The following is a 27,277-nucleotide window of genomic DNA, read 5'->3' on the forward strand; positions in this document are numbered from 1 at the left end:
GTCATTTAACCTGCATTAGAAAAAAAAAACATTTGTATTTTATGAACGCATTTGTAATAAGGACCAAGGATGTAAATCGGTTCTGTACCGAACCGGAATGACAATTTATTTTTACTTTGAACCAGCTCCAAAAGAAAACTTGAACCGAACCTATCTGCTGACTGCGTGACGCACTGACTGATTGACTGGCTGATTGATTGACTGACTTGCTGAATGAATTTACTTCTTACTGACTGACAAACTGATTGACTGGCTGATTGACTGAATGATTAACTGACTGACTGACGTACTGACTCATTAATTGAGTGAAGTGCACTCTGCACAATTCCACATAACATTTTTTTTTTTAAGTTGTCGAGCTAAAAACCCATTTAGTAATCCAGAAAGCTTTGGAACTATTGCCATATATGTCTATATGAATTTAAGTGCTGTAAAATTGACAATGTTCATTTATTACTCGAAGTATTTGTGTGGATGCGCAATCGAGCAATGGAATTTGGGTCATTGATAGTCATAAAAGCAAAGTGAAATAAATAATAATAGAAGTATATATAAATTATATTTAGCCTGAGCCTCGCCAGTCGTTGGCTTCATTGGCCATGGGAATGGACTGTGCGCCGGCTGTGTGGGCAGTTCAAAGTAGGTTTCCTACGACTCCGGCTGCCAATTATTAGAGACATATTTTGTATGCGTATGTGCCCACCTATTTGCAAATATATTTTTCTGTCTGAGTGCCACACCTTCGAGTGGATCGAGTGGATTTGACCTTTAAGATAATTCAAAGCTAAATTCTAGCCAATTTATGTTGCTGGTTAAAAGCTTTGTTGAGCCCACTCCAGAGAGCAGAGATGTGGCCAACATGATTAGCTATTTAAATGCGGCGCCAGTCTTATATTTATTTGGCTGAAGTTGTTAACATTTTAACAATTAATAAGCAGTATGCCCACGCCTTCTGTACAGTTGAGTTTTTTTGTACTATTATGGAGGGTGTTATAATTTTGCCTCGAAATGTGTAAGGCATAGCAGAAGTCTCCGATCCCACAAAGTGTAGCTATGTAAATGCGACTGAACTGTTTCCAGGCAGAACATATTGATCGAAATTTGGTTTATATGAAACTCAAAGACATCTTGACCAAACTTGGCATTTATGAGTCCTACCACGTTCCTTAACTATGAGCAAAATCTTACGAGCATCGCAAAATAAGTGTTTACATGGAATATTGTACTTTTACCCAAGGGTTTTCAATCTTCTTGTGTTTTTCTTGCTTGGTTTTTCAGACACACGTATGCTGTCATATTTGCCTTCCTCTCGGCTCGAGCTCCATTCATTGGCCACAGCTTAAATATACTACTATTTATTTTATTAATTTATTTTGTGTTTGTTTGGCAAAAAACCAGTTTGAAGTGTCTCTCGGAACATTGGAAACCTAATCACAGGCCAGGCGTGGGCTGTTCTAATCTTAGTCCGTGGCCATCTGCAGCTGGGCCTGGCCTGAAAGTCGGCTGCTGCTGGCATTGTTTGTGTGTTGTTGTTGCTGTAACCTAAGACCTTAAAAAATGATGTTGAAAGTAACCCAATTCGGCAAATAGATCCAGGGAACAGCCATAAACATAACCATGCGCCACTTTAGTCCCGCTTGTCTCTATAATATTTGTTTAGAGGCAGCTTTGCATAATTTGCCTACATAGAGACAAATATCTAAATAGAAAACAATAAATTTATTTGAATTTATTCTTGCTGTGGACTATGGTTAAAACTGCATTAGTATTGGTTGGCATTTTGGGTTGGGCCGTCACGGCACACACACACACACACAAACACACGCGCACACACCTGGAGAACTGTGATGGGTCTTTCATTTGCCTACCTAGAGAGACTGTTTTGGGCACACTTTGGGACGCGTAAATCAAATGCTGCTTACAAGTGGCTCGATCTCGGATCTGAGGTGTGTGTGTGGCTTTATTTTTATTGTAATCAAATTTGAAATTAATTTTTTTTCCAGCTTTGCCATAAATAAACATTATAACAATAATAACACTAGGCCGCATTCGAAAGGCCACATCAACTGAGCATTCGAGACAAGTCCAAAAAATAAAAAAATAAAAAAAAACAGAAAATACAAAAATATGTCTTGTCATTTGGCTTATGGCAGCTGATTAATCTTAGCATCTCCCCCAAATGGACGCCGCCTGTCGCGCCTCAAATGGAATGTCGCTCAACTGGTTCAAAGCAAAAAAAAAAGGGAAAAAAAAAGAAAAAACATATTCAATAGAGCCAAGGAAAAGGCCCAGAGGCACAGCCGCCGCCACGACAGCCAGTTGACTCCAAGCCGAGAGATCTTCTTGGTATTTGCTTTCCATAATTCAAAAATAGTAGGGACCAGAAATAATTAATAACCAAATCAGTTGCGTGAGGACAAAAGTGTCAAATAGCCTATTGGCCAACACACAACATACAATTTGCATAAATTTACATTTGTTATTTGTCACTTAAAGCCACAAGATACATATTTATTCATTCCTTTAAGGGGCTATCGCTTACACATGTTCAACTTTTACTCTTTACTTTGATTTTCTCAGCGAAACTATTTGTTAACTCTGACAGTGCGTAAATCAAACTACGATTATCATGATGATTATGATATTGGTGATTATGATGATGCATGGAATATGTATGTATACCAAATGTTTTATCAGTCAATTTACAAATGTAGTTTATTGAAATTCTGATAGATGTGCGCAAAAAATACAAAGGTAAGAAAAGTATTTTAAGTTTACTAAATTATCATTATCTATACAATTTTTCATGTTGATTCTAGAGGAAAATGCCATTAAGATAATACCTAATTTATAGCATCAATTACTGTTTTAAGCCATACTTATTATGTTATGAAATCCGTTTTAATTTTTATATAATTTTTCTTCGTCATTTAACACATATTTGACATTCTGAAAACGTATAAAAAATATGCACAGCATTTCATTTTCACTCATACAAATATTTGTTTTATATATTTATTATAAAGTAATTGCGATGAATTTCCGTTCTTTGATTTGATTAATAGATTAATTGGAGTAATGAGAGCAAATCGAGTTATATAAAAGTTTATGTAAAGATCTGCATTTATTTTTAAAAATTTACTCATTTTTCCCAACTTTGAAAATATTTCTTGAACAATATATATATATAAATTTCAAATAATGCAGCCATTAAGCGTGTTGGTGTGTTATGAGAAACAATGATGAGGGTTGTGTTGGTGAAATGTCAGAAATCGGGTACTAGAATAGAATAAGTTAAGATGTCCATTTATTTTGAAAAATTAAATGGAACGCATCAAAACCTTTAGTTGCAAAGTTGTGTGAACTTATAAATTAGGCATACTCTTTGTTGTCTTTTTGTAAAGTATGGATCACTCTATGATCGGGGCTAGTCGCTGGCTATTCAATTAAGCCGCATATTTTTCCGAAGCCAAGAGGCCAACACTTGAGTTGGCCATTGAAAACTGGTCCTTGCCCATGCTTAAGCTGTGCTCAGATGCCAAGCCTCTCGGCGGGCTCAACGAGCAGCCAGCACATAAAATATGACAACAACAAGTACTAATTATTTAATATGCTTAATGAACAAATGTCACCACGGTGGGGGCCACGTTGGTGCAGCAACCAGAGTGATTCACATTTATGCTGACACCACCGCACAGTGGTTCAAAGCTACTCGGACTTGTTTTCCCAATTCGTGTAACTATTTACCTTAACGAGTTAATAGAATTATAATAATTAATTTACACAACAAAGACTATTGAATTATTGTGATTTTCATGTTGGAAATTTATCTTTCAATATTTTATTCCATTGCTCTTATATTATATAATATTAAATAAGCTTTCGACTTTAGCTAGGATTTGAGATAATAAGATATAAAAAGCTTAGAGATTGAGATGGAGGGAGATTGTTTGAGTAATTTCCTAAAATTGATACACGTTTAATAGGTCTTTAGCACGTTGAATACTTTCTGTATTTGATTATCGAATTTATAGTTGATATCAAATTTGATATATATATCTGGCCCACTGTGCGGTGTATAAAATCTAATAACTGCTGTGCTTGGTGTTCGTTGCCTGCACATGGCTGAAATCTAACGCTAACACAGAAATTACTTGGCGCCACAAAACAACAATAACAGCAGCAACAACAATAATTACAACAACAACACACATGCCAATGGAGCCCGGCTAGGAGCACCTTTTGGCCTCTATGGCTTGGCACGCTGAGCGCCTGGCCCCAGTCTGGCCCGACAATCAACTATGTGGACGAGTGTATGTGCGAGAGTGTGTGTGTGTGAGTATCTGTGTGCGTATGTGTGTGGCTACCGTGTTGCAATTTGCGCTACGTGGGTTGGCTTTTTGCATAGTGTCAATTTTGATTTAGCTAAATTTTGCAGTTGCCGCTTTGCGTCTCTGTCAGCGCCCCGCCCGATAATTGTCAGGCAAATGGACTCCTACATATACACAATCACACACATACAAACACACACACACACACACTCATCTGGAGTGGACAGAAAGTGGGTGGCGCTGACAAGTTTTTGAGAAACAAGAAATATTTCTTGCAGCCAAACAAAAAGTGGGTGCAGCTGCTGAGTCGCTCTTTTAGCTATTTTTCTATAATATCTAGCAGAGAATGCAATTTGTTTTAATTATAAATTTGCCTCTAAGTAATTTTAGTTTATTATATTTATTTTGTTAAATGATTTCATATAAAGTCTAATTTTAGATACATAAAGCAGTTAACAACAAATCAATTTGTTATGCATATTCAAGCACAGAAGCAAATTTATTTATAAATTTATAGACAGAATTTTATTAGAAACATGAACGTACATAGAGCAAGTGGGCTTTTATTGTGTTTTTAAATTGACTATTTGATACATAAAGATATATAAAGAAGTTACCAACAAATCGTGGAAAGGAGTTAACACAGCCTTTCATGGAATATATTGAATAGTAAGTATGCAGCCTCTAGCTTAGATATTAACATGAATCTTAACACATATTTTTATATTAATTTTTGTTTATTTTGTATATTTGTGAGCGAAAGATATGGTAAATAGAAGTTTCTTGGCTTATCATTTTGTTTGAACGAACTCTGCGGCGGCTTTATGTAAATGGGCATACAAATTATTGAAAGTTGTCGAGGCTTTGACACAGTTAACGTCTGGAAAGAGTGCGAAACTGGGCTCGAAGCGGATTTTGGAATGTGTGAAATGAACTTACAAATTATGGAAATTGTTTGTTTAGATTGATTTATAGACGGACACAACAATTTGGAGATGATTGCCTGTGTATAGCTCATTAGAAGAAGGTCTGAGAAAGTCTGAATGAGTTGCAGAGAAGATAGAAAGTGTGTATAGTATATTCTATTTATATATTAAATGAATATTTATAGGTTCAAAAATATTCCTATAATCATGTTTATTATTTGTAATAATTAAATAATTAATAATTTCGTGTCGGATTATGTGTCAGTCACACTTCTGTTTATTCGAGTTAAAGTTTTAGCTTTAAATGTTTATTATTTATTAATTTGATTTAATATTAATTTTTACGAAGTCTAAACAATCTGAAATATAGTCAACTTTCTCTCGGGATCATTATGATTAGTAATACCCCACTTTTGACCACCAATTGAGAATATATCTTTAATGATTCTGTAGCATTTTATCATTATCTCGATTTAAATTTCACTTTGTGTCGGCAGATTCATTAAAAATATGCAAAAAAATCTGTAGTCCAACTAATTAAACCGACGCTTATATAATGAACCATGAAGACCATGGGGCGAATGCCCTTTGCAAGCATTTGTGCCTCGCAATGGTTTCCTCCCTTACACGCAGCATCGCGAGACCAATGGATGAAATTTACCTGTCATTAATCAATGGAAAATAGTTACGAAAATCTCTCTCTCTCTCTCTCTCTCTCTCTCTCTTGGTCTTTCCCTGTGTCTTTGCTGCTGTCTTGTTTGCTGCTATTTGCTGGGGGAATAATTCAAATTCCAATGCAAAGTCAAAGCAGACGAACCAGTTCGTTGCTTAAGTCTTTTGTTTAATGACCTAAATTTCCAACAAAGCGACAGGCGCAACAGTCAACTGTGCATAAACGCCACTTAACCCAAAATGTAATGTCCAACAAAACAAAATAAATCACAACAAGCCCAAAAGAAACAACAAGAAGCAGACTTACCGCAAATTACATGCTGTGCGACAGCAACAGCAAAAGCAACAACAACAACCACAAGAACTGCGGACGTGAATGATGGCGCATCTAATCCAAGACAGCGCATAAATCCAGGCCAAACTTAATCCAATAAAAATGTCGACTAAATGCAAACGCGACAAATGCTTGACGAACGAAACGACAGCGCTAATTTATTTAAAAGATTTGCCCGACTTTTGCACAGCATGCGAGGCAGTTAGACATAAGAAGAGACAGACTGAAAGAGAGGAAGAGAGAGAGAGAGAGAGAGAAATCGCCTGACACTAAAATTTTAATTAAGACAAAATATTTGAAATTCTAACGATGACGACAACGAGCTGACTTCAACAAGCCAACAATTTGCCGCGCACAATTTTTCAAATTACATTTCATTAAAGCGCGGCTGAGCGAAAGAAAGTAAGAAAGAAGCAGAAGCCGCCAGCCTGATGAGCAAGTGAAGAGTAAAGACACACAAAAAAGAACAGGTAAGTCGACCTGGAGATACCCTAGCACTCACATAAACACACGCCACAAGTGGCTTTGCTTCTTCTTCTCGTTACTACACACTATGCTTGAAAAATTCATTCTTAAATGACTTCGTTATTTGTCTTCCGATATGTATAAAAACTTAAGATCTTAATAAGGTACTTAATACTAAAGTGCAAGGCTAACTTTCCAAAAAGTAATATATTCTTAATCACTTTATATAAAACTGTTTGTCCTGACTGACTGACTGATTGACTAAGAGCTAGGAAGCTGAACTTTTCATTGTAGTTAGCTTCTGTTATGACAGTGCACGTCTTAGGAATTTCCACCTGCATGTATAGAAATGTCGCGAAAATCGTTTGTATGAAACTTTTTGGATCGGCTTCAAAATCATTTTCAAATATCTTTGTGAGAATTGGATACGCTCTTGCGTGGCAAATGCGGGTTAAGGGTTTAATAAATTAAAGTTTATTCTTCAGCTACAAGATTCTCAACGCAAGACTAAGATGAGCGGAAAGCGTTGATTCCGTTGAGACACTTGAATCTTTTTTCGATTGATTCAATTAAAACATATTTTTAAATAGAAGTTAACTACAGAAGATCAAGATGGGCAGACTTCAATTTTCCGCGATTGCTTACACGGGCAAGGCCGGGTAATTCCCGCTCGGTGTGTATACAATACGAGAACCTACATGCTATGTTTGGGTTATCTAGCTTCTAGAATTTTCAAGTTAAGCAGTAAAACTAAACGCTGTGATAAAAATGGAGGGAATGTTCTCTGGTGCTTGTTGCATACGTTTGCCATAACCAATATACCCCTTTCATACATTTTCAACGGATTCAGGGTATAAAAAACGAATGTAAAGAACCGTTTTGTCTGATTTCTGCTTCACACACATACACATGCATCAGAGATTTCGATGCTGAGAGGCAGCAACGGCAACAGGTTATCTGTATCTTTGTATCTCCTGCTGGCTGCCCGCATGCAACAACGCCCGCATAGGGTGACTTTTCTCGTAACACTCTTTTTTCTAATATGCCACACATAAATTGTGTGGTTCTACAAATTAAAACTTAAAGTTCAGGCGGCAGTTGCCCAGAACAAGAACAACCGCCGCGCCAACAACAACAACAAATACTGCTGTTACAAAAGCAACAACAACAGCAACAACAATAACAACTATGTCAGTCACTTGGCAACATTGGCAACTAGCAACGACAACATTCCAGCTACCTTCGCTACCCGCCAGCCGCCAGCCGCTCGTCGCCCGTCGCCCGTCGTCCGTCGCCCGCTCTCCCACCACCGACATCTCAGTAGTCATCAAGCCCGTAACTAGCTGCAGCTACAAGTTGCCGTTTCTAATACAAAACTGTCGCTTGTGGCCGTGAGAGCTGCAAAACTGCACTGCAACTCTCTGGGCTCTGTCTCTGGCTGTAGCTTTGGCTGTGGTTATGGCTCTGTCGCTGGCTCGGGCTCGGGCCATCTCAGACTCCGTCTCTGGCCAATGCTGGCAACAACAGCAAAAATATAAAAAAATTGTAAAAAATACATCGCATTGCATTTTAGTATTGCCTATTGCGCCGTTGCAAGCGCTATGAAATCATATATTGTATGTATATAAAAAAGCCATACAACAAAAATTGTAGACAATAAAGTCAATACAACAGATGGCTGACCACGAAGAGTATGTTACTCTATACGTTATATGTAAACAATTCTTTTTTCGAATATGTGTAAAAAATGGTAGAATATGTGAAAACTTTATTCTAATGATACAAATCCAAACAAAAAAAACTAAACAAGTTCATTTTTATAAAGTTGAATTTGAAATTAAAAATACATACATTGCCTTGACAGGGATTCATTATCTAATTGAGTCAGAGCTGCATATCCAAGATACAGTTTTCAGTGATTCGTTTCACGGCTCCAATCAACTTTCAGCTGGGAACCTATTTTCCCCTTATACCAGGATTTGCTTTCTATTAAACAATTCACTTTGCAACTGAGAATACTTTTGCATATGTACAAGATTCCCGCTAAGGGATGACCTTCAAGTGTTTTCTATTTGGAGCTAGTTTTCTTACAAATTAAATTAAGTTTTGGTTTGGCATAAGACTCGGTTTAAGGAACAAATTAATTAGAGACTCAGGGCCTTCAAAAAAATAACCAATTATTCAAGATTAATCAGAATATACATGTGTTTGATAAAAGCAAACATGATTCGAGTCTGGATTAAATGGCATAAGTCCATTCTAATCGATTGAGACTGTGACTAAAGATTGAAAACGAAACAAAAGCAAACAATCAAAATTACAAATACAACTATGTCATTCTTTATCTCTTTTCATGATAATGCCCATTTCAAGATTTAAAGGAAAATATTATTATATATTATAGTACTACAATTTCATTACCCAAAGATAACAATTCATCTGTTAAGTCATGACTTGAACTAAAATAGTACAATATATACAAATATTTGTATTTATAAAACACACTCTGTAACACTTTGAATATTTTTATTAATAACCCCTTTATTAACAAGAGGAACCCAAAGAAGAAAGTATGGCACAAGCTTTAATCGTTTTTAAGAATAATACTTTAATACTAAATAAAACGTCAGCTCATTATATTAATTGGGCAGACATCAATTTGCAAACTGGATGGCATAGTTATCATACCCAACAGCAATATTTGAAAGATTGTTGAAAATCTCATAAAATCGACGCGCGGCTTTTCCATGTCAGTGGCGGCGTGGTTGTCGATGTTGTCGGCTGCTTTTGGCTTGAAGGCTTTTTGGCTTTGATAGCCCGTACGTGCGGGGCACGGTGGGGGAGGCATTGCTTTGATTGAGGCTGCGGGCCATGGCTGACTGGACTGAAACGGACTGGCTGGTCGGCTGCTGGCTGGCTTGTCATTGCAATGCGCATATGTTGACATTTTTTTTAAATACTTTAAATTGCTGGTAAATGCATAAAATGGCTGGTCCCGCCAGGCGGCCAAATCTTTGGCCTATGATATTTTTGTGAGCAGATCAAGTTTGTCGCCTAAGTCTTTTGTTTAGCCAGGCACATTTGGAAAGCTACCAAATGGCAACAGAAAGCAGGCACTTGCCCCTTGTTGTTGCTGTTGTTTTTGCAAATGGCGGGGATATATTGATATAATGACGTTTGGCATGGAAAGTGCTTTGCCCAAATATCATAATGTTATGTCAAATCATTGACAGATATCAAATTAACAATTTATTAACATTTAACCTTTTGCAGCGGGCAGCACACAAAATAATTGCCGTATGTTTTCCGCGTTGCTGCCTGAGCACAGCGCATACCCGGCAGGCATTCGAATAACGTTAACAGCATTGAAAACATTTGGCTCACACACGTGTGCCATATGGAACAGCATGGGGTGCACAAATACACACGCACATTAACGCACAGTAAACAAAATGTTTGTGCTCCGAAACGAAACCAAAATTTGAATATTGTCTTTGGTTTTGAAACGGAAAAGGTATCCAATTAAATACACAATGCGAATTAAAATTAAACTTCAACTAAGCTAAAATAATTATAAATATTTACAAATATTAAAGCAAAGTAAGCTATGAAATAATTCATTAGTATTATTATTTGAAATTTTCTATTATTGTGAATTAATGTTACTTTTCTTTTATATTTATAATATTATTTCATCAATAATGAGAGTGTAATAAAGAGTTTGTGTAATAAACTTTACTCATAAAAATTTTAAATTAAAATTGGAATTTTAATTAATTTGATATTTGTCTCCGAATTTTCAAACAATGCAATAGGGCTAAAAATGCGATGTTAGTCCTCTTTTGCTTAAATCAAAAATATTGAAAATTCTAAAACTTATCTTTATTTATAATTATATCACGGAATGGACTGTTTGTGGTATCAAATGCAGGCAATTTCAGATTTCCAAAGATTTCAAATTGAAGAATAAAATAAAATCTAGACAATATTTTTTACTGTGTACACATACACACATTTAGCTAATAATATAGTAAATACTCGAGCATTTGCATTTTGCTGGAAAGCGAAAAGACGGAAAAGTCGCTGTGCCAATTGGGATGTAATTTATGTACATTTGCTGCTTTTGATCAGATAGCCAATGCGTATTATAAAATGAAATTAAATGGCAATAATCATATCCTATGTCTGGCTGAATAAATGGCCGCTAATGAGGAACCAACTAGCATTGGTGGCTGTCTTAATGTTTATAACATATTTCGTGCATGTGTGTGTGTGTGTCTGCGTGTGTGTGTACCAGTTATGAAAGCAAAATAAAAAATAAAAAAACAGCGTGCAGCCTGTTACTTATAATGGGCGTCTATGCAGATCAACCAGTTGCTGCAGCAGCAAATACTGAGGCTGTCTGACTTCCTTTACGTAAAATTTGCATGCGAAATTGCCAGGCAGCCAGAGAGAGGGTGTAGATGTGTGTGTGCGTGTGCGTGTGTGTGTATCTGTGAGAGCGCGAACGAGTTATGGGCTAAGTGGTGCATATATAGAAAACCACAACAGTCGCAAAAACAACAACAACAACAATAAATATTTCTTCGAAGGTGTGATTTTAATGTGACAACTTTGCAACTGGTTTGAGAATGTTGCACAGTCGCAGCGTATTGCAACAGCTTTGGGGCAGATGCGTAATAATTTAGCAAGTTAAGGCCAGCCTAGGATATCCGTGTGGCCACAATTATATCTTAACAATTTTACGGGCATGCAGTATTAAAAAAAACACACACACACACACACACACGAGAAAAATAGCTTAAGAATTTTTTGCGTTTACTGAAGCCACACAAAAACATAAAAGATGGAGACAAAGAGAGCGAAGATTGGGAGAGACACACAGAGTAAGAGAGAAAACCTGAATTTGAATTGCAATTTAATAAATAGCAGTTGCTACCTTTTTTATACACGTCACTCGTTTAGTTTTCATTTATGCATCGCACATCTTTTCATTATTTGGCAGTTTTTGCGGCTCCATTAAATTCCGATTTTTATGTGCGTACACATACATACATATATGTGCATGTGTTTTAATTTCCTTTTGCTATTCAATTTCACACAACTTTTCTCTACTTTATTTTTATTGCAAGTTGGGCTCGTGTGTGTGTGTGTGCTCGTATCTTTCACTGTGGCTCTTTTACTTTGCTTTATGTTAACTTTTTTTTTTGCTGCCTTTGCTTTGAGCACCAGCACATCACTACACGGACACACTACTACACACTCAGTTACACTCACACACACGCGCAGGCCAGGCACGCAACGTAATGCGGCGCCTCAAGATTCAGTTTCATCCGCAACGACACTGGACGAATTACAGCGCACGGCAACAGGTAAATGGCAACTGAGCGTGCGGCCAGCGCGTCGCTCTTTCAGCGGCGACCATGGTGAACATGGTGTGTATGTGTGTGCGTGTGTGTGTGTGAGTGGCTGCTCTTTGCATATGTGATCAGAGAGAGAGAGAGTAAGTGAGCACAGAAGAGACAAGAGATTTTTACTCTTTGTTGGCCGGTGTTGCCAGTAAAAACAAAAGACAAAAGTTTGTTGTCCAAATTGCGGCATTGAAATGGTATAATATAAATTATTATTTATTATTTATATATGTATATGTCAGTTATTTATATTCATTAATTTAAAACAAGGATTCAGATAAATAATAATAATGTAAGAAACGAGTTAATATGCGTATTGGTTTTGGACTCAAAAACTGTGACCTCAAGCCAGTGACTTTCAAACGGTGACTGCAGGATGAATCGTTTTTTGTAATTTGTGGGGCGCTGTGGGTGTGACCGCAAATGTTCATCTTTAGGAAAGGTCTTCAGTAGTTTGCCAGAGACTATCTTGACTCTCTTATTAAACAGCTTTGTTTATTTTGAGTCAACTCTTGCAGATTGTGAATAGAGTCTAAATATCGTACTTCTCTAGAATTACTTTTTATTTAGTTATTTAAAGTAGGCAAAAGGAAAAATTTTATAATCATAATAATAATTTATTTGTTTAGTATATTTTTGTTTTTATTACTTCACCACACTCAGTCCTTCAAAGATTCACTATATATAAAGCAATTCGCAGTATATAAAGGAATTTATTCTTCGCCTTGGTGTTTCTTTCTCGTTTCAATAACAATTATCCCAACATAATACAATAATATTCTATTTCTAATCTGTAGATCCAATGTATTTCATTTGTTTGTGAAATACATGTATGTATGTAAGGCGGAGGAGAATTTTATTGTACACATTTGTACATATATACATAAATTATACAGGTTAATCAACGGGCTCTAAATGTGAATCTGTATAACACTTCTGATCAGAAGGTTATTCGTTCCTATGTTTGCCGGTTCTTCTTAATCCTTGGGAATTATTTTAAATAGTTTACCAACTATTCTTAAATATGATAACGTTGCCCTGTTAAGATGCAAAAATTTAACAGCTGTACTCTCTCCTGGAAGTTTAACAGAACTTTACTGGCATAGCAATATTCCTACCTCTTGAATTGCGAGTTATTCCCATTCCTACCTCTTGAATAATACGACCTATCAAGGCAAAAATGGGCAGAAGTATGCATCTTGGTGCCTAATGATTTATGAATGAATATGATTTGAAATTTTTTACCTTTTCTGAGACGCGACAGAACGCCGGTTCAGTTAATGTTTTACTATTGCTAGTTTAATTCATTAGACAATTGTATATTATTAGTTAATACCAATAAATAAAGAAATAATTAATCGACTTTTATTTGGGGACATCTTACTACAGAATTGTTTTTCTTTTTTTGTCTGGGCAACATTAAAAGGTATATTATTATTTTTCTTATGCTTTCAGTAAGTCAGATATTTCCCATAGATGCTGCTCCCTCGACTGGGATCGCCTGGTGAAAATTGTGTGCTACTTTTGCAGTGGTCACCCGTTTGAGGTGGCCACTCAGTTCACCATGGCAATAATAAATATCCCCACAGGCTGTCATCAAAGAGAATCAGTTATTCGAAAGTGAGCGAGAGAGACAGAGACCAAGTGGGCAGAAGAGAATAACAGAGCTGATCATATACGTGTGTGTAAAAAGATAGGTATAAAAATTGTTATAGTGCTCATTGCCAACAAATACAATGGAATGGCAACAGTTGGAAAAGAGAGCACAAATCGATATGTAAATGTGTCTGTGTGTGCTTGTGTGTGTGTGCTCTGCGAGTTGGATTACATGCGAGCATGCGCAGTAAACGCCTCTCCCACCGATCAGTCGCTCGCTTTGCCTCTTTTGTTTGCAATGGAATTTCTTTCTTTTCATAAACATGTTTCGAGCGCACATTCGATGATGTTGTTGTTACTTTTGTTGTTGTCGAGGTTGTTGTTGTGGGCTTATTACAGCATTTATAAGGCAGGCAGCTTGGGCAGCATTTGTTGAAGGAGCGCGCGCTCAACCGCACACACACACACACACACACACACACACACATAAGCTAAAGTGGCATAAAACAAGTTCATACCACGGCTCTGGCTCTGACTCTGGCTCTGACATCGGCTTTGGCTTCTTGAATGACTGCGGCGCAGGAATGCAGTGTTGTAAATAGTTGCAGCAACGACGACGTCGACGTTGTTGGCTTGGCTTGGACGCAGAATCAGAGCAACTCACAGCCAGAGTCCGCGAAGGCAGCAGATCGCGACAACGATCAGAGCACAACATACAAAGCTACAGACACAGACACAGACACTGCCGAGCCAGAGCCAGAGCCAGAGCCAGAGCCAGAGCCAGAGCCAGAGCCAGAGCCATGGCCACGACAACGGCAGCAGCAGCAGCAGCAGCAGCAGCGGCAGCAACGGCAGCGGCAGCAATGAAAATTGCTGAGAGCGCCCCGAGGGCTTCCACTTGGACTTGGACTGGGCCTGGATCTGACCAGGTCTTGAGTCCGGGCCATTTGCTGTTGCCAACAACATTGACCACGATCGATAACACTTACAGCCACACACACACTCGCACAAACACACACACTCGCACACGTATATGCGCGAGTCACTGTTTATGTTTATGAATTGTGTTGCAGATATTCACATCGGGACGGGAATACGGAATGATGCGTTTATCTTAGAGGGTTAATATATTTTTTTTCTAGGCCTTGCATTGTTGTCTTGTGGTAATTAAATCGCAAGAAGCTGATAATGATGCAACCAACACAAGCGTAGTCGGGCAACAGCAAAAGGGTTCCTCCGCTCCGGACTCATACTCACAATTACAGCCCCAAATATGCCCTCTAGGAAATTATTCATGATAACACAGATTGCATTGATTGATTGCGCGCGCGCTGGGCCCGACTCCGGCCTGGCCACAGTTGGCCTCCTGGTAGCTGGCACTCTCTCAGCCTGAGTTATTTGAGCTATTAAATGTCTAGGATTTGCCCATAAGTTACTGTTGCGATCTCTAGATCAATTGTTGGCAGCCCGAGCGCTTCCACATGTGCCTGTGCATCTGTGGTTATTGTGCTCACCGCGCCACAAATTAGTACAGAGCGAACGTCTTTTTAAGACTCAATACCACTTGGGTTCATCTCATTTTAACTAAATACTCTTTTATAATAATTAAAAATAAATATAATAAACATATTATTCTAATTGAATGAATAGAAAAATGGATATTCCAAAATATTGTTTAAATACTTAATTGGCCTCTCGCAATTTATACGATTTTTTTTACGCAATTTTAGCTTCTAAATTAATTAGGTATATATAATATAATAATAATAAAATTAAATGAATAATCATATATAAATAAAAGTAATATTAAAATTAATGATAATAATAATTAAGGAAAACGGTCTAACCATTTGGCCTTGTTCGGACTTAATGACATAAACATTAACTTTAATCTAGTTGAAGGCACTAACTTGTGAGCGTTTATCAACTGATTTTTGGATAGCTTGTCAATATTTTGATTAGACAATGAAAGGGGCAAGTGCTAGTGTCAATGGCAACTCGCGCGTATTTATAAGCCACTTGCAGAAACCCTAAAAATATGCACTGCTCTTTTTTGCTTTATTTGTGTATGCATTGTGAACGCATTGGGTAAATAGGGTATATGGGTTCTTAGCAAATGTTTGTAACAGACTGAAGGAGGCATATATATTCTTAATAGGACAACGAACTGACTCGATCTAGCCATGCCCGTCTGTCTGATTGTGTGACTGTTAGAGAGACTTTAAAAACGTATTTAATCGATAACTCGAAATCAGTTTGTGCTGGAACCCCTACATTTGGCATGCGCTCTATATATACATATATCTTTTTGAATACTTTCTCGCGTTCCCCCAGTTCCCATAGTCTAAGACTATGGGAAGGAGAAGCACAGCAAAAAAAAAACAGCCTACTTTTGTCTTATTATTCTAAATTTACCTCTGCTCATTCGCCCTATTTAAACGATAACGCGAAAGAAGGGCTATCTTCGGCACGCCGAATATCTAATACCCTTGCAGATCCAACCTTGTCATAATGCTCATAGTGCTTTGCCCGTATCTAAGAAGCACAGGGAAAATAGTAAACGCCGAGTTTGGTCAAGATATCTTGGTAACCAAAAAAGGTTTTTAATCTAAAAAACCTGTTTTTTGACCGATCGTTCCTATGGCAGCTATATGATATAGTGGTCCGACCCAGCTGGTTTTGACATATGTGCTGCGTGCAACAGAAAAAGGGACTTTCGCGAAATTTCGTTAAGATAGCTTTAAAACTGAGAGACTAGTTCGCAAAGAAACAGACAGACGGAGAGACGGGCAGACGGACAGACGGACATGGCTATATCGACTCGGCTATATACACTTTATGGGGTCGGAGATGTCTTCTTCTATGCGTTACACATTTCACGACAAAATTATAATACCCTCTGCAAGGGTATAAAAAGAAGAAGGTTCGCTTGCTTCTAACTGCAATTCCTCGCTGGGCTTAGGGTATCTGTTGGAAGGGCAGTCCCGACCAAAACACACTTCTTGGTGGGGCTAGAAATGTTGTTTGGCCCCGTTTCGGGCGAGTTGAACAACCGGGGCAGGGCTTGAGGATAGCGATGATACATCCAAATATTGGCACAAATGTCTGAGCGTGCTTTCAATACATTTTGGTGGCGACAAACGTCCATTTCCATTTCAGCTATCGATCAAACAGACGCACCGCGAAATTGTCGAGCAGCGGCGTCTGCCACAAAGGTCGCTTGGGATTGGTGCCCCATGGCCCCTTGGGCGTTCCGCCACTGCAAGCCATTGCATTTGCACAAATGTTAACATTATGCTGTGGAATTTCTACCTGGGAACGCCATGGCACCAAACACATTAAAAGCACACTAAACTATATATACATAAACATAGTTCGGGGGCCGTTGCCTGCCTACCTATGTCAAGTCCGGGGATTGTGTTGCAATACCGAGTCTATAAAAGCTTTGACCTCTGAGTGCGTTCGTTTCAGTTTAACTTCAACGGGTTTCAACGTCCTGTCGTCTTGTCGTCCTGTCTTCCTATCGTGGTTCGTCGCGTTCGCTCCTTAACCGCATCCTGACGCCTGCTCAAAGAAACAATTAAAGCATAACCGCCAAGCGGAAGGAAGTGCATACCACAAGTGCCTTCCTCCCTTACACTTATCCATTGCATGCCAGTCAAATTGCAAAACAAATTGCAGCAAAGTTTTAAAACTTGCCCCGACCCGCTCAAGACCCAGTTTTTGTTGTTATTGGATTTCTTTGTGCCCCCCATGGTTGGCCTCGCCATTTGTGTGTAAAATGAAAACTGAAAATTTCCTCAAGTACGGCGCTCCTTTGTACAACTTGAAAAGTACTCGCGCTCATTCAGAAGTCCAACCGCAGAGTGTCGGCAACAGCAATCTGAAAAACTTCACATCTTCGTTGACAAACGAGAACTTGCGTAATCTGTCGCAGAACCGCGGTTCCGGCTATTCCGATAGGGAGAGCATCTGCAGCTTGAGCAGCGCCGGTGGTCGGATCAAGAGGCGATCGAGGTAGGAGCACCAGCAATATTCACTTTTTGATTATGTGTTCATCAGTTTATCTGATGTGTGTGATTTTTTTTTATTTTAAGTAGCATTCAAATATCAATTGATGAAATATATATCAGCAAAAATCCAAGTTCTTAGACATTTGGAATTATATTAAATATAACAAGTAAGAGGTTCTAGTCTGGAGCTTCCGACTAGGGGATACAATGAACCCTCTTCTTCCAACATCAAATGCATATATATATTCTATTTTAGAAGCTATATGTCAAGTTTGGTGACTCTAGCTCTTATAATTTACCAAAATTGCCCAAAAAACAGGATATTGAAATCGATTTTTATCGATTGCTTGGAAACGGAGTAAGCTATCGATTATCGGAAACAAACTCGATCTGCGCGGGAGCTAGGAGCATCTACATCTGAAATTTCAAGTCTCTAGCTCTTATAGGTTCTTCAGACGGACATGGCTAGATCGACACGGCTATTGGTGCTGATCAAGAATATATATACTTTATGGGGTCGGAGATGCTTCCTTCCCTGTTACATACATTTGGATTTTGTTCCGTTTCTTGTTATTTATACCCCTGTTTTCATTGAAATGAATGAGTTTATCTCAAGACTATAAGAGATTGAGACTTAATACGTGGAACAGACCAACGCTTCCGTTTATTTCCGACACGGATCCACGTATTGCAGTTCTCTGTATTACTAAGTTAATTCGACAACTCATCTAGCGAGGACTGTTCTTTGTTCTGGTCCTATTCGAATAGTTCTTCTATGACTTGAGTCTAAAATGCTATAGAAAATATATCCATCCAAAACTTATCAAAGGTTTATACGGATCTAATGGTATAACCCCCTTCTATAAACCTACCCATGAAAATAGTGAGCTCATAAAACTTTAAGGGATCGAATATTGCATACCCCCAAGCCTATAATTTAGATAGAAACAGGATATTTTGAGCCTGTCGAACATTTTTAGAGGATTAGAAGAAGACCAGCCCAAACTCATAATAAACTTGTAGTTCAGACTGATGCGGTACGGCTTGCAATATTTTCAGGCATACGGAGAATTGTAAATTACAAATGAAAATGCCGTCAGAATTTTTAGGAAATATATGAACCAAAACCTACATATGTTCATGGATGTGAAAAACCAGGCAAAAGCATTAAACCTACAAGCATTAATCCGAACAGTGAGCCGAACAACGGACAGTTTAAGGATCAGTTAGGAATAGTTCATATATCTTTAAAGTCAGGGATTTTTGGTTTCAAATGTGTTAGTTATTTTCTAAAAAAAATGCTGGTACGCTCTGCAATGGCAAGAAAAAAAGAACTAGGCGTGTCCAGTGAACCGTGACGCGTGCACACATGGTCAAAAGCGTATGCATGTGTGTGTGTATATACCTGGCAGGGTTAAAGGACTGAACACATTTGTATTTTGGCCAACTCGTCGTCCTGGCAACCGTTCGAGGCCCGTGGCACAAGTGCAGCATTTGTCACCCCAATGAAAATGGGCAGCCTCAGGTCTCGAGGCTCAGTTCTCGGCCGACTCGCGCACTACGCGCTTTTATAGGGATACATTTTTTACTTACTAGAAATACAAAAAATGTGATTTAGTCTAGATGTAAATCGCTCAAGAGTCGCGTTGTTTCTGTTTTCTTACCTTTAGAAATTTCTCGATGAAGTCCTCGAAGGGCATCAGCAAGAAGAGCAAAACGATGGATTATACAAACTATGCTTATAACGAGGCGGTGGGTCGCCTAAAGGTAATGTTGGCCGATAGCTCCTATGCGGCCACGCCCAAAATGGTCGGTAGTGCGGCGGCCTATTTGCGCAACTTCAACGAGGACTCAGGCGATAATTTCTCGGACAATTTGTCGGTGGGTTTAGCAAATGCAATTTAATATTACCCACCAGATATTGTTTGCTTCATTCATTCAGGTCATTGAGCGACCCGTTTTCTCGGACATTTCCAAGTATTTGTCGCCCAGCCAGAAGACGCGCATCAGCACCTATCGTCCCAAGAAGAGCTATGGCTCTGGCTATCTCTCCGCTTCCAAGGAGAATCTAGCCACGACACCGGTTCTGTATCCAAGCAATGTGCCAGCGCCTACTCTGCCCACGGATAGCGTTCAAGCGCCAGTCGAGATCTTCAATTTTATTGAGAAGCAGGAGGATTACATTGAACAGCTGGAGAAGGAGTCTAAGTACTGTCGCAACGAGCTGACAAATTTGCTGGGTAAGGTGAAGGATGTGATCAACGAGAATGAGCATCTCACGGAGAATGCGCGCAGCGAGCTGGCTGCACTGGGCAGTGGCACATCCAAGCTTCCACAGATCCCCACTACAAGCACCCCCTCCTCGGATAGCGATGAGCATCTGCTCTTTGCGGCCGGCCGCAAGACACCAGGCACGCCACGCAAGAGCAACCCGAAGGTGCCATCTCCGCGCTACGCCAGTGCGCCGAACATTGTCTACGAGGCACGCATCAGCGAACTGGAGGCGGAGCTGATGCAGGCCAACATTGATCTGAAACGCGTCCGGGCCGAGAATGAGGAACTGAAGCGCAAGCTGGCCCACACGGATCCCCTCAGTGCTGTGGCCACCTTGGGCAGCGTCAACTGTGAGACGCATCGCAAGCAGCTGGAGCTGCTGCAGCAGGATAAAACAAACCTGGAGGAATCTGTGCGCCAGTTACAGCGCCTGTTGGATGAGGCCAAGTCACAGCAACACAACAGCGCTAGCTCCAAGCGATATATAACTGACCTGGTGCAAATGGAGCGCTCTCAGGCTGAGGTAAGTGGCATCAAAACTCATTTATTTACTTAATCAGCATCGATAGTCACCTGTCTATCTTGGAAACTACTAAAGCAATAGAATTGGAATTTGAAACAAATATTTTCGTATCATCCTCATCCTAACTCATGACATCGATAAATATTGATAATGAGACATGATTTTTTTAGCATACCTCGAATATTTTAAAAGCTCGACACACCCAACTTGGTATATAGACTCCTGTACAGTGTGTTTGACATGTTTCTTGACTTCTGCAGCTGGAGGTACGCCATCTTAGGGATGAGCTTGACAGGCAGCACGAGCGCGTCCGAGAACTGCAACATGAGATGGCACGACGCTTGGCCGATGAGCGAGCGAATGCGGAGCGCCGCTACAACAGCCAAGTGGATCAGCTGGGCGGTGACCTGAGCAGCCAGTGGGAGCAGGTGGCCAAACTGCAGCTGGAGCTGGAGCGGCAAAAGCGCTACGAAACGGATCTCAAACGCGATGTGGCCAATCGAAATTCGCAAATAGACGAGTTGAAGATGGAATTGCGCGCCAATCGTACTACTTTCCTGGCAGACATGGCTCAGGCCAATGCGGAGAAGCAATCGCTCGAGCAGGAGATTACCGCGCTGCGCCTACAGCTAGACCGTGCTGCACGGGAGACCAAGACGGAGGCGTCTCGGCTTACGGCGGAGATCAATTCGCTGCGCCAACGTCTGGATCGTGGCGATGCGGATCTGCTGCACTCGAAGCGCGAGGTCTTACGCCTTAACGATGACATTGCAAATCTGGAGAAGGAGGTATTTAGTAGTATTAACTGGAGCCCTGCATCGAGTCAAACGAAATGCGTTTCGGATACTTGAAGAATTATTTCGATCGAGCGAGTCAAAACTTAAATTAATGCAGTTCCACGTGGTCGACTTACAATGAATTGAGTCGGTCAAAAACTCGGGTAAATCGAAAATAAACCTGATCGAGGAAGACTTTTTAGGTTGCATTCCAGCCACGATTAAATTACCGTTAGCTCGAACATGTTGCTGACTCGACCAGATCGAACTTCGTTTGCATGAATGCCGTCGGGGTTGGTGAGTCGTTTATTCAAACACTGCTTAGTTCGATAATCGGAAGCTCGAGCCTGCCGGTTTTCGGTTAAATCGATTCTCAATCGATTGGATTCTCATCCAACCAAATGAATTCACCGACGCAGGGCTCCAGTATTAACCGTTTGGTAAACAAATATTGAAATCAAATTTGCAGCTGGCTTACGGTGAGCTGAAGAACGAGATACGACCCACCAAAAAAGATTTGGATAAACGCATTTCAGAGATGCAGGATAAGCATGGTATGTGACAGTTAAATTCAGTATTTCATTAAAAATAAGCACTTTACCAAATAACTATTACTATTTGATAGTTCTTCAACTTTTCTCAAGCACTACTTACTCTTTCTAATCTATCATTTTCTGTAAACTCTGGTTGAGCTATTGATTTTCATATTGTGTGCGTGAATATTCTGTAACTACGTGACTCTAAGCGAATTCCATTGAAACTTATCTAATTTGATCAAAAATAAAACGTCAATAGTTTATCCATGAGTTTGTGTTGTAGCGCGTTGCCTATCCCATAATGATATTATATAGTTAGTATACTCTCGCACCTGATCCACTAATAACTCACAACAATATGTCTGTCTGTCTACTTTTTGTAGCGGAAACGGTAAATGAGCTCGAAGAAATGATAAACTCTCAGAAGCAACTCATGGATAAACTGACGAACGAGTGTAAAACGTTAACCGGCAAATTAGAGGATACAACTTATAAGCACAAGTAATTATTATATATGTTTTATCAACTGTTTCAACAAATTTTCTGGCACGAACTGCAATATTTTGTGCAATCCTAACCATACTTTGAGAACCATCCCCAAGTAACTTGACTCTCACGGCAAATTGTTTTGAATTTTTAGTTCGAAATGGAAGTTGAAGCAAATAATTTCAGATTGAAGCAAAAGTAGTCTCACCTATGCATTTTACAATTATATTATTCAGCATATCCGAAAATTAAACACAACCCAATATGAAATTCATGGCCAGCCAATTAAGTATTGTAAGCACGCAGTGCATTTTATTTTGTTTTGAGATATATTAATCCGTAAACCACATACAACAAATACTCGAGCTTGACACTGGATTAACACGCTGTACTTCTTCAAACCTCTTTTGTGCTGCCTGTGCCAATTGTAAAATTAAGAATCAGTGTGCGATTATGCGATGCCAACAATAACAACAACAACAACAACAGCAGCAGCCCCAACAACAACGGCAATAAGCGCACCTATAGCAACAACTGCAGCAGCAACAATAATAGCCACAGCAGCAGCGGCAGCAGCAAACGCAAGCGAAAGCGCGTCCACTTTGCCACCTGAAATGGAAATTCTAAATAACAGCAAGCCCCTGGCTGGGCACGTCGCTGTTGCTGCTGATGTTGCTGATGTTGTCCACGGTGATGAGATACTCAGAAACATAATCAAGAGCAATGAGCGTTTGGCCGAGGAATTGGCCAAGATGCCGCCATTGCCAAAATTCACAAGCTATAAGAAGCACAGAGTGCATAGCAATAGCAGCAAAACAGAGACTACAGCAGCAGCATCAACAGCAGCAACAACAACAACATCAGCAACAGCAATGGCTTCCAAGCCGAAATGTTTTTGCCCCAGTTTTATGCGTCACAAGCACGAGCATGAGCACGTTTATGCGAAGCCAATAGTGCGTAAGCGCTGCAGCAGCAGTAGCAATACCAGCGATTTTAGTGCTGCATGCTGCAACAACTGCAACAGCAACAGCAATATCAACAACAACAGCAGCAACAGTTGCAGTCGCAGCGGAAAGCAAGCTGTAGCAGCGCGTACACAAACCACGCACAGCAAAAGCATACATTGTCACTCGCATGAATTCACCCTAGACACACAACCACAACAACAATATCGCACTGCACCAACATCAACAACCGCGACAACAATCGCGCCAGCAACAACAGCAAACTGCTGCCATCCATGCAAAACGGAACTGTTGCCCTGGCTGCAACAGCACCTGGTTTTGAATCAGACCATCAGCAGTGCCAATCGCTGTCAGCCCCCATGTCAAACGTCGCATTTGACGGTGGACGCTGAGACAACAGCAACGGCAACAACAACAGCAACGGCAGCAACATGCAAGGGGCCCAACAGCAACGCACTGAGTGCCAGCATCAAGCCTCAGCTGTATTTTGAGCAACTGTTGCAGCGCGATGGCTGTCACAAGAAGCCACGCCCACCAGTCAAAGTAGATGTCAATGTGCGTCTGGTGCCCAAAACGTCGAAACAGTCAAAGCCAAAAGTTAATGCACTGAACGAAACATTTGTCAAAGAGCTGGACGCAGTTGCACAAGCCCTAAACGAGACTTTTGTGAAGGACAGCGCACCAGAATTGGCGAAAATTGATGAGCAACTCGCTCAATTTGAGGATGCCCTTGATGATGCTGATGATGATAAGGATCAGGAACAGGAGCAAGCCACCAAACTTTGATAATGTTAATATACCTAAACAATACCAACCTCTAAATCTCATTTTGAAGAACTTATCCCACAATTAGTTTTCAATTTTCATAGCTAAAGACACCAAGGTAGTCGCAATGTATGATATTTTCGTATACAGATGTGCTACACACTCTTTCTTAGATTATTATTTCGATCTCAAACCTATCTTATATTATTCAACAGATCTGCTTCGAAGATACACAGTCATTAGAAATTTCGGACTGTTTTTCGTATTTTTTTGAAAGCTAAATTCCAGTTACCTTAAGACATGTATAACTTATGGCATACTAATGTATTTACTCGATAAAGACACATTAATGTTTACCATCAGAAAAACACTAAAAATTGAACAAGTTTCTGATAAAACTGTTTGTCTTGGCTGACCGATTGACGCAGCCCAAACTTAAAGCTCTGCAGCTCAATTTACTGCAGTTATGAGTATGTGATATCATAGCAAGCCCAGGCTGTTTTGGGGAAAATCCACACAAAAGTGTGAAAAATATGTGAAAACGGAGGCATACAAATATTTTGTTTACCATTAGATTGTGCTCACTTTCATTTTCAAAAGATCTTGTAAATAGTTATAAAATATGCTGCCCCGAAATACGTTCATCGATCTTTTAGGAAATAACAGATTATTTATTTAAGAGCACAGTAGCTTTTTATTTTTAAATGTTTTTTTTTTTTTAAATAATGTTTCTCAAGAGAAAACATAAAAAATGTCTATATTCATTAACATAATGTTAATTACCTTTTTCTAGATCCTAGAATGTTTCTACATTTTGGTGCAAGTTGTACCCTGTACTGAAAATGATTTACCATTTATAAATATTCAGTCATTAACTATTTTTTTACAATTCAAAGGATCGAGAAATTGAAATTTTTTAAAATGCATTTTATATTGGTCTTAAGATTTGATTGTCATAAAACACAATTTGAATTATTTAGTCTAGTATTTTGTGCTCATTTGTAAACTTCCTGTCTCAATTTTATCAGCCAAGAGAAGCTACAACTACGCGCTACCAATGAGCAGCTAATGGCGCGTCTCAGGCAAATTTGGACGAAATATAAGTCACAATTAGTTCACAATAGCATTAACGAGCTTAGTTCCGAAGAGCCAACACCCAATGATGAACGCAGTTGTTCACCAAAAATGCACCCAACAGAGATCCTACAGGTAATTGTCAATGAAGAATATGTATTTGACTAACAAGCCCTTTCTCTCTCTCTCTCTCTCTCTCTCTCTCTCTCTCTCTGTCTCTCTCTTTTATCTTTTTTTCTATTTCTCTACTACCTTTCAATGCTACATTCTGCGTAACTCTCGATCTATCGCTATAGAGAGGAAATATCTGCTTTACAATCGAATCTAGAGTATTTGTCAAATCGCATGTTAAGCAATGAAGAGCATATGAGTAAATTAGATACCACACCACATGATTATACTAGCTTAGGCGCAGGCAAAGGTAAATCTTGAACTACTTCGAGCTTCTTAGAGCTACCCATTAGCACACGCATACAACACACATAGTCCGATCATAAGTCGTATAAGTCTGCCTGGGCCTAGGCAGACTCTGGCTGCCAGAGAATGTTAACATTCATATACTAGAGTCTACTCACACAGCATCTAGACTAGATTCTTCCATTCAATTGGCTTGCCAACCACTAACCAAAATTTCTGTGACTGCAGCCGCGTACGACTACGAGCCGTCCACATATGGCACAACAATTGAACCTATGCAAAGCACCCCACAACTACACAACAACAACGCTGACCGCGACTACAGCAAGCCGAGTGCAAGTGCCTATGGCTACGATGCATCAGCGGCAACAGCAGCATCAGCAGCAACAGCAACAGCAGCAGCAGCAACAGTTGCCGACAGCAACGCAGCTGCTGGCGCAGCTGCAACAGCACGCAGAAGCAGCAACAGCAATGGTAGCGCCAGCCTACTGCCCGACAGCAGCCGCAGTTATGGACTCAACGATAACGATGACGAAAATCTCAAGGACAACCTTGGCATGGGCGAAAAGCAGCAGCAACAGCAGCAGCAACATCAACAGCAACAACAAGAAGTGGAGCAACAACGCGAGCGACAGCGCGAACGCGAGGAGCGAGATCGGGAGCTGCAACAGCTGCGCGAGCAACGCGAAAAGCGAGAACGGGAACGCGAGCAAACGGAACAGCAGCAGGCGCAGCTCAACCGGCGGTACAGCAATGCCGAGCCAGAGCAACTGCAACAGCAACCACTTGGAGATGCCAGCGTCTCCAATGCCGACAGCGCCAATCTCGCTGCCTACAACACAGACTACAGCGCCTACGATCAACAGCAATATGATGTCAGTGGCTATGATGCCAGCGCCTATGCCCAGCAGCCATACGATGATCAGCAGTATGGCTACGATGCCAACGCCGGCTACGACTACAGTGCCGGCGACTATGCGCAGTCCGGATATCAGTATGATGCCTCGCCAGATGCAGCCAACGCAAACAACCAGCCACAGTATCAGTCAACTGCCGGAGCCGCAACGGAGTACACGCGATCGCCACCGCCGACAACGACAACAACGACGACGCCAGCGACAAGTGCCACATCATCAACAGCCCCTGTTGGAGTTGCCGGCGTCGGTTCTGTGCCCGTACCAACAGCGAGCCGTGCACAATCGCGCCCGAGCAGCGGCACTGTGGGGCCAGCAGCTACAGCTGGAGGCATCGGCGGCGGCAGATCCGCTGTGTCACAACAGTCTGCCACGCCAGCCGCCGGCAAGAAGTAGCTGGAGTCCCGAGTCGAACGATCGCACGCCAATCGATCCGCTGCAGCTGGAGTTCGGCATTAGCAGTCCCAGTCTGATGCGCTCCAGCGATGCCTCCAATCTAGATGACGACGACTCTTGTGCCGATTTGAGTGAAACCTTCGTCCTGCAGGCAGCGGACTCCGATGCCAGCCTATCACCAGCACACACCACCATTGTCACTGTACGCCGAGCAAGTGCACCGGCGGAGGTGCAACAGGCACAGAATCTCAACGAGACTGTAATCATTGAGGGGCAGCCGGAGCGGAGTATAGGTGAAATTGCCAACCGAAACGTCGATTATTGAGCGTGACTATCGTGCATTCTAGTTGTAAGCACACGTTTTCCAGTTGCTAGTCCAACCTTCTCATTATATTATGCTACT

At 40.3% G+C, this 27,277-nt stretch overlaps 1 protein-coding gene across 2 annotated transcripts; it reads left to right on the top strand.

Annotated features, from left to right (window-relative positions):
• Nucleotides 1–17,516: 17,516 nt before the first annotated feature.
• Nucleotides 17,517–27,213, top strand: LOC115770754 (serologically defined colon cancer antigen 8 homolog). 2 transcript variants are annotated; one of them, XM_030716166.1, is made up of 9 exons: nt 17,517–17,752; nt 19,419–19,629; nt 19,691–20,545; nt 20,806–21,333; nt 21,791–21,875; nt 22,241–22,358; nt 25,444–25,568; nt 25,793–26,577; nt 26,624–27,213. In XM_030716166.1, the coding sequence occupies exons 1-9, from the start codon at nt 17,517–17,519 to the stop codon at nt 27,197–27,199; spliced, it is 3,519 nt and encodes a 1,172-aa protein (XP_030572026.1). In that variant the 3' UTR covers nt 27,200–27,213. The 2 variants fall into 2 exon arrangements, with proteins under 2 accessions (XP_030572026.1, XP_030572027.1); XM_030716167.1 differs by lacking the exons at nt 17,517–17,752; nt 22,241–22,358; nt 25,793–26,577; nt 26,624–27,213 and having other exon boundaries at nt 19,429–19,629; nt 25,444–25,475.
• Nucleotides 27,214–27,277: the final 64 nt, after the last annotated feature.

The sequence above is a fragment of the Drosophila novamexicana genome, unplaced genomic scaffold (assembly GCF_003285875.2).
Source record: "Drosophila novamexicana strain 15010-1031.04,08,12 unplaced genomic scaffold, DnovRS2.1 tig00004560-arrow-pilon, whole genome shotgun sequence".
NCBI classification, from domain to species: Eukaryota; Metazoa; Arthropoda; class Insecta; order Diptera; family Drosophilidae; genus Drosophila; species Drosophila novamexicana.

Bases quoted from the DNA above. Each gene is read 5' to 3' on its own strand.
- LOC115770754 (XM_030716166.1), top strand. From the start codon at position 17,517: ATGAAAACTGAAAATTTCCTCAAGTACGGCGCTCCTTTGTACAACTTG. The intron at 20,546-20,805 runs GTAAGTGGCATC...TGACTTCTGCAG, and splicing joins TGGAGCGCTCTCAGGCTGAG to CTGGAGGTACGCCATCTTAG. The intron at 21,334-21,790 runs GTATTTAGTAGT...TCAAATTTGCAG, and splicing joins TTGCAAATCTGGAGAAGGAG to CTGGCTTACGGTGAGCTGAA.